Below are 14408 nucleotides of genomic sequence, written 5' to 3'. Positions count from 1 at the left end.
GGGATATTGAAAAAGACAGGACTTCGGCGTGTTTTCAGATCAAGTTGGGCGATGCGATTTGAATTAGTTGTTCATAGAATGGTCTCTCCAAAGCTTTGGAATAAAATGTCAAAATACCTATTCTGTCTGGGATTCATTTAAAATCAGTTTATGTGTAATCAAAAGAACTTGGGGTAGACCAAAAACTTAAATTCCCTCGGGAAGAACATTTGGTCCAAACGCAACAATTTGGGGGCTTTTGGATGACACGCTGAGAATGGACATCTCTTACAATCTTCCCGACAGACTCACTTGGCCAATCAAGGTAAGCAGAGCCTTTTTTCTAAAATCTGCATTAGGAGTCTGTCCTGAAGTCTGTAAGTAAAACACTGTTTTGTACCCCGGACACAGAGTGGTGATTTTGATTGATGGGCTGCATTTTTGCCTTGTCCGCCTCTACATAATAGTTGTAAATAGTGGTCAACTCACGTCATATAACGATTTTGCACATCGATAGTAATTTTAGTAGATTAATTTGGAATATGGAGGAGGTGAGGGCACATCTGTGTATAGTTTTTGACTTCATTGATATGATCAATCCAGTACAGGGGAAATGGTACTTGCTGACTTGTGTTGACAATTACAGTGGTTGGCCGGAAGCAAGTCCCCAACCTCAAAAGAGGATGCAAAATCAGTAATTAAATGGCTTGTTAATGACCTAATAGCCCAACATTGTTTCCCCAAAAAGATTAGGTCAGATAATTGCACCCATTTAAAAAAAAAATGTTCACTTAGCCTTGGTCGAAAAGGCTCTCGGACTAGAACACAGGTTCGGTTCGGTGTACCATCCTCAGTCCCAAAAGTTAGGTCGAGAAAATGAACAAGAATCAAAACAAATTGGCTAAAATCTGAGCACAGACCAAATTGAATTTAATTGACATGTTGCCATTAGCGCAGTGGTTCTTAACCTGGGTTCGATCGAACCCTAGGGGTTCGATGAGTCGGCCTCAAGGGTTCGGCGGAGGTCAAAACACACCGAACTCATCATGTAAATACAAACTTCTTCCTATCGGCGTATTACGGATACGGCAACATCTGACTGATTTGCAGGTGTGTAATTTGTTTTGAGTTGGTTTTGTTGTTTGAACAAGGTGATGTTCATGCACGGTTCATTTTGTGTACCAGTAAAAAAAAAAAAACATGGTAAAACATTAGTATGGGAAACATATTCACCATTATTTGCTTATTAACATGCAAATTAGTTACATATTGGCTCTTAACTAGTCATTATTAAGTACTTATTAATGCCTTATTCGGCATCATAACCCTAACCCTCTAACCCTAACCAAATAACTCTAAATTACGTCTTTATTACTTAGAATATGTTCCCATAGTGTACAAATAACTCTAAATTAAGTCTTTCCTACCAACCGGCATAGCTCGGTTGGTAGAGCGGCCGTGCCAGCAACTTGAGGGTTGCAGGTTCGATTCCCGCTTCCGCCATCCTAGTCACTGTCGTTGTGTCCTTGAGCAAGACACTTTACCCACCTGCTCCCAGTGCCACCCACACTGGTTTAAATGTAACTTAGATATTGGGTTTCACTATGTAAAGCGCTTTGAGTCACTAGAGAAAAGCGCTATTTAAATATAATTCACTTCACTTCACTTCACTTCACTAGAATACGTTCCACATTCATATAACTTTGTCTTGAATTTGAAAAAAAAAAACATTTGATTTTTCACTAAAAAAGGGTTCGGTTAATGCGCATTAGAAACTGGTGGGTTTCGGTACCTCCAACAATGTTAAGAACCACTGCGATAGCGTTAATGATCACTCCAATGTCCCTGAATAAAACCGTTTTTACAGCCTTTGAATTTTTTTACCCTATGAACTGCATACAAATCAGCCATTCCCAGGACAGCCAGCTCCCCTGGAAGGAGGAATCAGCGTGAGACAAAAATTGTATGTTTAGATGATGCAGAATCATGTGGCAGTTCCTCGGTGCAGAGTCGAGGATGACAGCCTGCCACTCCAAATTCCCTTCCGCCCGCTGAGTGTGAGGGTCAAGGTCATCAAGCGCAAGTGGACGGAACCCAGGTGGACCGGTCCATTCAAGGTCTTGGAACGGACGTCTCACGCCCTTTGACTGGCTGGTAAAGGGGACACCTGGTACCACCTCTCCCTCTGCACTCCTGCTGAAGAACCTAACAGATCTCCAGCAGATGCCACACATAGTCTCAGAGCCCAGAAGACGACGCAGAGAGAGATCTCCCCCCGTTGAGCTGCCGTCTATCCTCGTGTAGATCTACCAGACCTGCTCAACTGCTGTATCATTTATCCAAAGCTATCATATATCCTTACTTGAGACCAACCTATGTACTCGATGCTATACAACTTCTCTCACTTGTTTGCAGCATAACTATTGGTGTCGTTACAATAAGTGAAAAGTTTGATGTTGATCCCCGTTTTGTTACCTAAATTACCCTAATTTTGATAGACGAAAGGCAGGATGTTAAACCCAGCAGTATTCCCTGATAGACAGGTACTTGGGCTTGTTCTAATGTCCTTGTGCCTCAGTCCTTCCTTCCTGATGACAGTGACTGACAAGTGTCTTAGAACATATGGCGGACTTGAAATAGACTGGATCAAGGGGGACAGCAAGACTTACTTTTTTGACCTGTGCAGTGTGATTGATTGCGAGGGACATAATGGCTATTACCGTGGTAGTAAACTCTATCTTTGTTATGACTCAACCCTGACCTATTGGTGTCGGAAGCAGAATACATAATCTAGGGGAGGGTGCCCCTGGTGGAAGCAGGTAACCCACTACACAGGGCATTGGAATCCCACTGGCCCCTATTATTACATCAAACTATTCGGGAAGGGATGACCTTCCAGAGGAATTTTGATCGTTCCCAGAACCACCTCGCCCTTACTATTGCCAACGTGGGTGTCATGCCCAATTGGCCCAGTCCCTTTTATGTTGTGTTGGGGGTTGACCAGACTGGTACAGACTCTAAAGCAGGGGTGCTCACACTTTTTCTGCAGGCGAGCTACTTTTCAATTGACCAAGTCGAGGAGATCTACCTCATTCATATTTATAATTTATATTTATTTATTTATGAAAGAGACATTTTTGTTAACAAGTTAATGGTGTTTAATGATAATACAAGCATGTTTAACACACATAGATTCCTTTCTTTCAAGAAAACAAGAATATAAGTTGGTGTATTTGATTCTGATGACTGGCATTGATTGGAATCAGACAGTGGTGCTGAAAACGTCCGCATTTTCAAATGGAGGAGAAAAAAAAGTCCTATTTTCTGTTCAATACCACATGAAAGTGGTTGGATTTGGCATCTCATTTGTCCAACTTGAATACTGCTTTTTAAACACTTTGTTATGAGAGTAGCATATGTGTGTGGCCCTTTAATGTGTTGACAGCAGGGGAGTGATGTCAGTGAGTGTGTGGGCAAGCGAGGAGAGGGAGCAGTCGCTGAGGGCGGGGGAGAAATACATTGGCATCAAACTCCGTAGCTTGCTAGCTTGTGCACGCTAGCTTTCTGAGACTCTTATTTTGTTAGCACAGGCAGGATGAAGCAGGTATTTTATGGTGAAGACAGGAACTGTGCTGTCGGTCTTTAGAGTTTTGACAGTAGGTACGGCCCAAGAGTCTGTTGAAATAAAAAGTGTTTCTCTTATCCTGTCAGTGATTTTTTTTCTTAATATTGAACCTGCAGCAGCCAGCGTCATCTCACAAGATCCTCGGGTGCCGAGAATGTCAAACAACTGACGAAAGTGAAATCTTGGTGAAGATTGATTATTGCTCATTTTTAGGTCTATTTTTTTAATGCCTTGCTTGTGATCGACGACACACCCTCCGAGATCGCCTAAGCAGGGATGCCCAGACTTCCCTCTCCTCAGTCAAGTCGTCCAGCTCTTCCCGAGGGATCCTGAGGCGTTCAAAGGCCAGCCGGGAGACACAGTCTTCCCAACGTGTCCTGGGTCTTCCCCGTGGCCTCCTACCGGTTGGACGTGCCCTAAACACCTCCCTAGGGAGCCGTTCGGGTGGCATCCTGACCAGATGCCCAAACCACCTCATCTGGCTCCTGTCGATGCGGAGTAGCAGCGGCTTTACTTTGAGCTCCTCCCGGATGACATAACTTCTCACGCTATCTCTAAGGGAGAGCCCCGCCACCCGGCGGAGGAAATTAGTTTCGGCCGTTTGTACCCGTGATCTTGTCCTTTTGGTCATAACCCAAAGCTCATAACCATAGGTGTGGATGGGAACGTAGATCGACCGGTAAATTGAGAGCTTTGCCTTCCGGCTCAGCTCCTTCTTCACCGCAACGGATCGATACAGCGTCGCACTACCGAAGACGCCACAACAATCTGCCTGTCGATCTCACAATCCACTCTTCCCTCACTTGTGAACAAGACTCCTAGATACTTGAACTCCTCTACTTGGGGGCAGGGTCTCCTCCCCAACCCGGAGATGACACTCCACCCTTTTCTGGGCGAGAAACATGGACTCAGACTTGGAGGTGCTGATTCTCATATCAGTCGCTTCACGCTCGGCTGCGAACCGATCCAGTGAGCGCTGAAGATCTTGGTGGGATGAAGCCATTAGGACCACATCATCTGCAAAAAACAGACACCTAATCCTGCAGCCACCAAACCGGATCCCCTCAACGCCCTGACTGCACCAAAAAATTCTGTCTGTAAAAGTTATGAACAGAGTCAGTGACAGAGGGCAAACTTGGGGGAGTCCAACCCTCACGGGAAACGTGTCCGACTTACTGCTGGCAATGCGGACCAAGCTCTGACAGTGATTATACAGAGAGCGAACCGCCCCTATCAGACAGTCCGATACCCCATTCTCTCTGAGCACTCCCCACAGGACTTCCCGAGGGACAAGGTCAAATGCCTTGTCCAAGTCCACAAAGCACATGTAGTCTGGTTGGGCAAACTCCCATGCACCCTCAAGGACCCTGCCGAGAGTATAAAGGCGGTCCACAGTTCCACGACCAGGACGAAAACCACACTGTTCCTCCTGAATCCGAGGTTCGACTATCCGAAATAGACTCCTCTCTAATACACCTGAATAAACCTTACCAGGGAGGCTGAGGACTCTATAAATATGTGTGTGTGTGTATATGTATATATATATATATATATATATATATATATATATATATATATATATATATATATATATATATATATATATATATGTATATTAGTTCAGGGAAAATCATACTTACGCAGTTTTCCATACTCGTCAGGGGATTTTATAAAATGTAGTACATAAAATCCCCAGGGAAACCTGCATATATACTGTATATATATATACATATATATATATATATACACAAACCCTGTTTCCATATGAGTTGGGAAATTGTGTTAGATGTAAATACAAACAAAATACAATGATTTTCAAATCATTTTCAACCCATATTCAGTTGAATATTCTACAAAGACAACATATTTGATGTTCAAACTGGTAAACATTTTTTTTTGGCAAATAATCATTAACTTTATAATTTGATGCCAGCAACACGTGACAAAGAAGTTGGGAAAGGTGTCAATAAAACTGATAAAATTGAGGAATGCTCATTAAACACTTATTTGGAACATCCCACAGGTGTGCAGGCTAATTTGGAACAGGTGGGTGCCATGATTGGGTATAAAAGCAGCTTCCATGAAATGTTAAGTAATTCACAAACAAAGATGGGGCGAGGGTCATCCCAATTGTTGAACAGTTTCTCAACGCGCTATTGCAAGGAATTTCGGGAATTTACTATCTACGGTCCGTAAAACCATCAAAATGTTCAGAGAATCTGGAGAAATCATTGCACGTAAGCGTTGATATTACGGACATTTGATCCCTCAGGCGGTACTGCATCAAAAAAAACGACATCAGTATGTAAAGGATATCACCACATGGGCTCAGGAACACTTAATAAAAAAAACACTGTCAGTAACTACGGTTGGTCACTTCATCTGTAAGGGCAAGTTAAAACTCTGCTATGTATAGCAAAACGCATTTATCAACAATATCCTGAAACGCTGCCGGCTTCGCTGGGCCCGAGCTCATCAAAGATGGACTGATGCAAAGTGGAAAGGTGTTCTGTGGTCTGACGAGTCCACATTTCAAATTATATTTGGAAACTGTGGACGTGGTGTCCTCCGAAACAAAGAGGAAAGTGACCATCCGGATTGTTTTAGGCGCAAAGTTCAAAAGAAAGCATCTGTGATGGTATGGGGGTGTATTAGTGCCCAAGGCATGGGTAACTTACACATCTGTGAAGGCACCATTAATGCTGAATGGTCCATACAGGTTTTGGAGCAACATATGTTGTCATCCAAGCAACGTTATCAGGGACGCCCTTGTTTATTTCAGCAAGACAATACCACGCCACGTGTTACAACAGCATGGCTTCGTAGTAAAAGAGTGCGGGTACTTTTCTGCCCCGCCTGCAGTCCAGACATGTCTCCCATCGAAAATGTGTGGCGCATTATGAAGCGTAAAATACGACAGCGGAGACCCCGGACTGATGAACGACTGAAGCTCTACATAAAACAAGAATGGGAAAGAATTCCACTTTCAAAGCTTCAACAATTAGTTTCCTCAGTTCCCAAACTACTTTGGCACGTGTTGCAGCCATGAAATTCTAAGTTAATTATTATATGCAAAAAAAAATCAAGTTTATGAGTTTGAACATCAAATATCTTGTCTTTGTAGTGCATTCAATTGAATATGGGTTGAAAAAGATTTGCAAATCATTGTATTCCGTATATATTTACAGCTAACACAATTTTCCAACTCATTTTGAAACGGGGTTTGTATATATACATATATATATATATATATATATATATATATATATATATATATATATATATATATATATATATATATATATACATATATATGTAGGTGTGGGAAAAAATCACAAGACTACTTCATCTCTACAGATCTGTTTCATGAGGGGTTCCCTCAATCATCAGGAGATTTTAATGGAAGCATTCACATACAATTGTTTATATAGAGCACAGAGTGGGTGGGTACAAGCAGGCGTAGGGTGTGGTGATTGGCTCATGTGTTACCTAGGAGGTGTTTCCGTCTATGGCGGCATGTTGAAATGATTTCACTGCGCTTGTTGAGAGATGATAGATCTGGATGATATATAATAAACAGTTTCTCTTTTAAGCATAGGTTGCATCTTTTATTACCACTGTTGTAAGGTGTGCTGGATGCAAGAATTTGCCATGTTATTGAATATTCAACATTATTGTCTTTGAGGTTCCAAATGTGTTTGCTGAGTTCTGTAGAATTCTGCAAAGTCTGGTTTCTAAAGGAGGCGTTGTGATTATTCCATCTTGTTTTGAACGCTCCTTCGGTTAATCCTACGTACGTGTCGGATGTGTTAATGTCCTTGCGTATTACCTTTGCTTGGTAAACGACTGATGTCTGTAAGCACCTTCCGTTGAGAGGGCAATCAGGTTTCTTGCGACAGTTACATTCATTATTGGTTTCAGAGTCGTTTAGTCTGGGGGTAGGCAGTCCTTTTGCAATTGCTTTGTTGTGGTTTGAAATGATTTGTTGCATGTTATTCATACAGCTGTAGCTCAATTTAATGTTGTTCTTGTTGAATATTTTTCTTAGGGTGTTGCCTTTGGGGAAGTGTTTGTCGATCAGAGTGAGGAACTTGTGGCCGATGTTGGTTGAGACGTCTTTGCTGAATGGCGGATTGTACCAGATGATGTTGTTTCGTTTTCTGCTCTTTTTTGGTTGGTTTCCTGGGGTGGGTTCATAGGTGAGGGTGAAGTTGTATCCGCTTTCATCAAGTGCTTTCTGGTACGGGGGGGTTGCTTGGTCGAATTCAGCTTTGCTGGATGACAGCATCGATAGTCTTTTATTAATTCCGGTAGGTATTCTTTTCGTGGTGGTGGGTGGGTGGTTGCTGTCGTGGTGCACGTATTGGAGTGTTGTGTTGGGTTTCGTGAATGGTTGGTAGCTGTTATTTCTCAGGTTGAAAGTGACGTCGAGGAAGTTGACGGTTTGCTTGTTGGCTTCAATCGTGATCCGTAGGCCGTTTTCTTTGAAGATTTGGCATATGCGCTTCTTGGTGTTCTCGCTGCTCCTTGGCGAGGCGCGGCACACTGCCAGTCCATCATCACGGTAAATACCAAGGTTCAGGTTGAGGCTAGCAAGCTGGGAGAGGAGGAAACTCCCAACGAGTTCGCACGTTTCTGCGCCGTCAAAACTCCCCATAGTAACGTTGAATGTTGAATTGTTCTTTTTTTGCCATGGTGTACTGTTGTGGATGAGTATGGAGTTCTTTGCGTGGATGATGATGTTTCTTTCGTTGCCTATGATTGAGTCGTAGTCCGAGGCGAAGTTTAGTGCTTGGGTCAGTAGGTCTTGCGTGATGGAAGGGTAAAATTCTTCGATGTCGAAGGAGATAAAGTTGTGTTGTTGTTTGTCTTGGATGTTGTTGAACCATTTGATTACTGCTGCTTTATTTCTCCATTGGTTGAGTGGTGTTTTGTCCTTGATTTTTGCGTTGATTCTGTCCAGGATTTTTTTGCTGATTTTTCCTATTTCGGATTTAGTTGGGTTTATTAGTCGGCATGTTGGGTTATTTGCGAAGTTGGGTTTGTGGTCCTTCAATGTGATGAAGGCTTCTTTGTTGGCTGTGGCGTCCACCCTGTCCTCAATGTCCAGTTCGGTTGCGATCCGCTTGTTTTCCAGGTGGATGTTCTGTAAAGTGTTGGGTTGCGCTTTTTTGTATGACTTGGTGATGCTTTTGTCCAGTAAAGAGTTATGTTCTGGTATGTCCATTCTGTAGAAGTTTGTGGTTTTATCGGCGGCTATGTATGAATAACATGCAACAAATCATTTCAAACCACAACAAAGCAATTGCAAAAGGACTGCCTACCCCCAGACTAAACGACTCTGAAACCAATAATGAATGTAACTGTCGCAAGAAACCTGATTGCCCTCTCAACGGAAGGTGCTTACAGACATCAGTCGTTTACCAAGCAAAGGTAATACGCAAGGACATTAACACATCCGACACGTACGTAGGATTAACCGAAGGAGCGTTCAAAACAAGATGGAATAATCACAACGCCTCCTTTAGAAACCAGACTTTGCAGAATTCTACAGAACTCAGCAAACACATTTGGAACCTCAAAGACAATAATGTTGAATATTCAATAACATGGCAAATTCTTGCATCCAGCACACCTTACAACAGTGGTAATAAAAGATGCAACCTATGCTTAAAAGAGAAACTGTTTATTATATATCATCCAGATCTATCATCTCTCAACAAGCGCAGTGAAATCATTTCAACATGCCGCCATAGACGGAAACACCTCCTAGGTAACACATGAGCCAATCACCACACCCTACGCCTGCTTGTACCCACCCACTCTGTGCTCTATATAAACAATTGTATGTGAATGCTTCCATTAAAATCTCCTGATGATTGAGGGAACCCCTCATGAAACAGATCTGTAGAGATGAAGTAGTCTTGTGATTTTTTCCCACACCTACATATTGCGCTCTACCACGGTATCGAGCACTATTCTCTGGATAATCCAATCAAGACATATATACATATATATATATATATATATATATATATATATATATATATATATATATATATATATATATATATATATATATATATATATATATATATAATAAGGGTGTGGGAAAAAATGTATTCAAATACGAATCGAATCAATCCAACAAAACAATACACAGCATTACAATAACAATGTAATCCAATTCCAACCCAGCAACACTCAGAACTGCAATAAACAGAGCAATTGAGAGGAGACACAAACACGACACAGAACAAACCAAAAGTAGTGAAACAAAATTGAATATTATCAACAACAGTATCAATATTAATTATAATTTCAGCATAGCAGTGATTAAAAATCCCTCATTTACATCATCAATAGACATTCATACATTTAAAAAAAAAAGAACAATAGTGTCACAGTGGCTTACACTTGCACCACATCTCATAAGCTTGACAACACACTGTGTCCAATTTTTTCACAAAGATAAAATAAATCATATTTTTGGTTTGTTTAATAGTTAAAAAAAATTTACAATATTGCAATCAGTTGATAAAACATTGTCCTTTACAATTATAAAAGCTTTTAAAAAAAAAATCTACTACTCTGCTAGCATGTCAGCAGACTGGGGTAGATCCTGCTGAAATCCTATGTATTGAATGAATACAGAATCGTTTTGAATCGAAAAAATATCGTTTTTGAATCGAAAATTGCGTTGAATCGAAAAAAATCGATATATTATCGAATCGCGACCCCAAGAATGGATATTGAATCGAATCGTGGGACACCCAAAGATTCGCAGCCTTAATATATATATATATATATATATATATATTATATATATATACATATATATATATTAAAGTTGTATGGTATCGCGGTACTACTGAATCCAAAACGGTACTGTACTCTGACAAGTAAAGGTTCCCCCCCCCTCCCCTTTTTTTTAACGTTGTGATCATGTTCTGCAGCGCACACACACAGAGTTCTTACAAGCAGACACAGTGTGTAGACAGAAAAGGGAGAACAAATGCATTTCGGCCTAAAAATTTAAGATAAAGGTGAAGTTATAACACTGAAACGCCCTCAGGAAGATGTGCTTTAAGACATGGCTAGCTAGCAAGCGGCCAACATCCATCCACACCTGGCAGTGATTTAGCTACTTCTAAATCACTAATCCTGGCCTCCATGGCAACAGATAAAGTAGGTTTCTTACAAGTAAGTAATAAGTTACAAGTAAATAACAATAAGTAAATACAAGTAAATAATAATAAGTAAATCACTGCAGGACCAGGAATAGCTACACTTGCTTCACTACACACCCTAGGAGGATACAATATCTCTATCGGTGCCACTACTAACAAAAGATAGCAGTGCTGTATGTAAACAAATGCCATGGGTGGATCTACACCTGACATCCACTGTAGGCAAGTACAATAGCGTTAGTTGTAGATACTACTATGATTACGTCAATATTTTTTATCGTCCAAAAATCTTTTTATTCATATTATGTTTATAAACTCAATAAATACGTTCCTGGACACGTGAGGACTTTCAATATGACCAATGTATGATCCTGTAATTCGATACCTAAATGTGTGGTATCATCCAAAACTAATGTAAAGTATCAAACAACAGAAGAATAAATTGTTATTACATTTTAACATAAGTGTAGATAGAACATGTTAAAACAGAAAATAAGCAGATATTAACAGTAGAAGAACGAGCGGATTATTAATCCAATTTTTACGGTTTGTCCCTCATAATGTTGATAAAATAATAGGTGGATAAATGACACAATATGTTACTGCATACATCAGCAGACTAATTAGGAGTCTTTGTTTGTTTACTTACTATTAAAATAAAAGTTGTCTTGTATGTCCACTATTTTATTTAAGGACTAAATTACAAAAGAAAACATGTTTATTGTACTGTTAGAATTTGTGTTAAAATAAAGCCAATAATTACATTTTTTGTGGTCCCCTTTATTTAAAAAGGATCGAATTACATTTTGGTATCAGTACTAAAATATTAGCAACGGGACAACCCTATACTGTACAGGTTTTGGTGTACACAATAATTTTGGTTTCATTAAACAGCTGATGTTGGTGTTGCAACTTACTAGGTTCCGTAGAAACCTTGGTCACACAGGCACTCTCCGGTGACAACGTGACAGTTGACGTTGAAACAGTGGCTGCAGTTGTTCTGGCAGTTTTCGCCGTACGTGCCGTTGGGACAGCGCACCTCACACCTGGGACGTCAAGGAAAATGCGAGGTGTGAGTCGGGGGGCCAAGATGGTGGCGAGGAGACTACCTTACCTGTCCCCGATCCAGCCGGGGTTGCAGTGCGAGCACTTGCCCTGGATGGGGTCGCAGTGGTGGCCGTCCTTGCAGGTGGGACACGCTTCCTGGCAGCTATCGCCAAAGAAGCCTTTGGAGCAGAGCTGGTCACACCGCGTCCCGTTCCAGCCTCGCTCGCACGTGACGCAGCGTCCCTCTGTCACCTTGCACGGTTGCTGGCCTTTGCAGTGTCCGCACCTGAGGAGCACGGTTCACATTGAGCGGTCCTTTCCTCTCTTTGATTTAAAGGGGAACATTATCACCAGACCTATGTAAGCGTCAATATATACCTCGATGGTGCAGAAAAAAGACCATATATTTTTTCAACCGATTTCCGAACTCTAAATGGGTGAATTTTGGCGAATTAAACACCTTTCTGTTTATGGCTCTTTTGGCGATGACGTCAGAACGTGACGTCACCGAGGTAATACAGCCGCCATTTTCATTTTCAACACATTGCAAACACCGGGTCTCAGCTCTGTTATTTTCCGTTTTTTCGACTATTTTGTGGAACCTTGGAGACATCATGCCTCGTCGGTGTGTTGTCGGAGGGTGTAACAACACTAACAGGGAGGGAGTCAAGTTGCACCACTGGCCCGAAGATGCGAAAGTGGCAAGAAATCTTCCGCCAGACCCCCATTGAATGTTCCGGAGTGTCTCCACATTTTACCGGCGATGACGGACATGGCACAGAGATGTATGGATAACCTGCAGATGCATTTGCAACGATAAAGTCAACGAAATCACAACGGTGAGTTTTGTGGATGTTGTTGACTTGTGTGCTAATCAGACATATTTGGTTGCGGCGTGACTGCCAGCTAATCGATGCTAACATGCTACGCTAATCGATGCAAACATGCTATTTACCGGCGGTGCTAAAGCAGACATGGCACAGAGATGTATGGATAGCCTGCAGATGCATTTGCAACTATATTACGTTTACTTCCACCCACATTTAATGCAAAAAAAAACACTTACCAATCGAAGAATTTAAGTTGCTCCAGTGTCACAAGAAGCAAAAGTCCTGATCGTTTGGTCCGCACATTTTACCGGCGATGCTAACGCAGCTATTCGGCCATGCTATGGCTATGAATAGCGTCAATAGCTATTCGCTCAATAGCTTCAGTTTCTTCTTCAATACTTTCATACTCCAACCATTCGTTTCAAAACATGCGTAATCTGTTGAATCGCTTAAACCGCTGAAATCCGAGTCTGAATCCGAGCTATGTCGCTATATCTTGCTGTGCTATTCGCCATTGTTTGTTTACGTTGGCAGCACTGTGTGACATCACAGGAAAATGGATAGTGTCTTCGCCGAGAGCGAAAAAAAGGCACTTTAAAGCTTTTTTTAGGGATATTCTGGGACTGGTAAAATTTTGAAAAAAACTTCAAAAAATACAACAAGCCACTGGGAACTGATTTTTATTGTTTTTAACCCTTTTGAAATTGTGATAATGTTCCCCTGTAAAGCTTTGTTGACCTTGCCCTCATTTCACAGCCTGGGTAACATTGAGTTTTAACTCCATCCTCTGCGCTTCATAGCATTGGAATCATGCACAGTGCATGAAAGGTAAATCACTTAGGGCTTGGACGTCTTGGCTAATGTGAACAGCTATTCCCAAATCTCACTTTACTGCTCCCTCATTAAGTCTATTTCAGGGGTTCGCGTATATATCACATCTAAGTGAGAGCATAAAACAGCAGCAACCCGACATGCGGCACATAAGGTGATTGAACATTTAGCATCTGTAAAACAGCACATTTAGTATCTTGGCTGCTGTGCACTTTGCTGGTTTAGTGCTGATATTTGTGCATTGTGCGCTGGAAAAAACGTGCCTTTTTAAAAAAAAGTAATTTTTGCTTGTCATGAGCAAAATACAATGCAATGCAACAAGTCAAAATTGTCTTGGTTGAATTTCTTGAAATAAGACATTATATCAAAGCCAACTTAAAAGTGATCTTGAAATTAGTAATTATCATTAGCTGTACTTACTGTACTAGTATTAAGAAATGTTGTGTCTTATAATTACTTGTGATGCTCAAAAGTAGTATTTTCTTCCGCCAAGTTCTTATGTCTCACTGAAAAATGACTATTCGGGGGATAGTAACTTGTATCATAAATTTGTTTAGATATTTTGAGTAGAAATTGGGAATATATACTTGGTGATTTTGTGAGTTTTTGTATGTATACAGTCGTGAAATTTCCTTGCCCCTAATTATTCCGAAGTCAACTTTGGAAAAGTGAAAAGTTTGGGAACAACAGCAAGTAAGCCACCAAGTTGTAGGCCACGTAAACTGACAGAGAGGGGTCAGCGGATGCTGAAGCACATCGTGCAAATACTTTCTGCACATTTAGTTGCTACAGAGCTCCAAACTTCATGTGACCTTCCAGTTAGCCTACATACAGTACGCAGAGGGCTTAATGGAATGGGTTTTCATGGCCGAGCAGCTATATCTAAGCCATACATCACCAAGTACA

At 41.2% G+C, this 14408-nt stretch overlaps 1 protein-coding gene across 2 annotated transcripts in view; it reads right to left on the bottom strand.

Annotated features, from left to right (window-relative positions):
- Window positions 1-14408, bottom strand: part of scarf2 (scavenger receptor class F, member 2) — a 104122-nt gene that overhangs the window by 35604 nt on the left and 54110 nt on the right. For both annotated transcript variants that reach the window (XM_061906114.1, XM_061906113.1), the window contains exons 5-6: window positions 11909-12127; window positions 11712-11840 (exon numbers count right to left, since the gene is read on the bottom strand). In XM_061906114.1, the coding sequence (XP_061762098.1) occupies window positions 11712-11840; window positions 11909-12127 (348 nt within the window). The remainder of the gene's footprint in view (window positions 1-11711; window positions 11841-11908; window positions 12128-14408) is intronic.

The sequence above is a fragment of the Nerophis ophidion genome, linkage group LG07, assembly GCF_033978795.1.
Source record: "Nerophis ophidion isolate RoL-2023_Sa linkage group LG07, RoL_Noph_v1.0, whole genome shotgun sequence".
Lineage (NCBI taxonomy): Eukaryota > Metazoa > Chordata > Actinopteri > Syngnathiformes > Syngnathidae > Nerophis > Nerophis ophidion.
The sequence above is the reverse complement of the archived record's forward strand: the minus strand, read 5'-3'. Positions and strand labels throughout refer to the sequence as shown.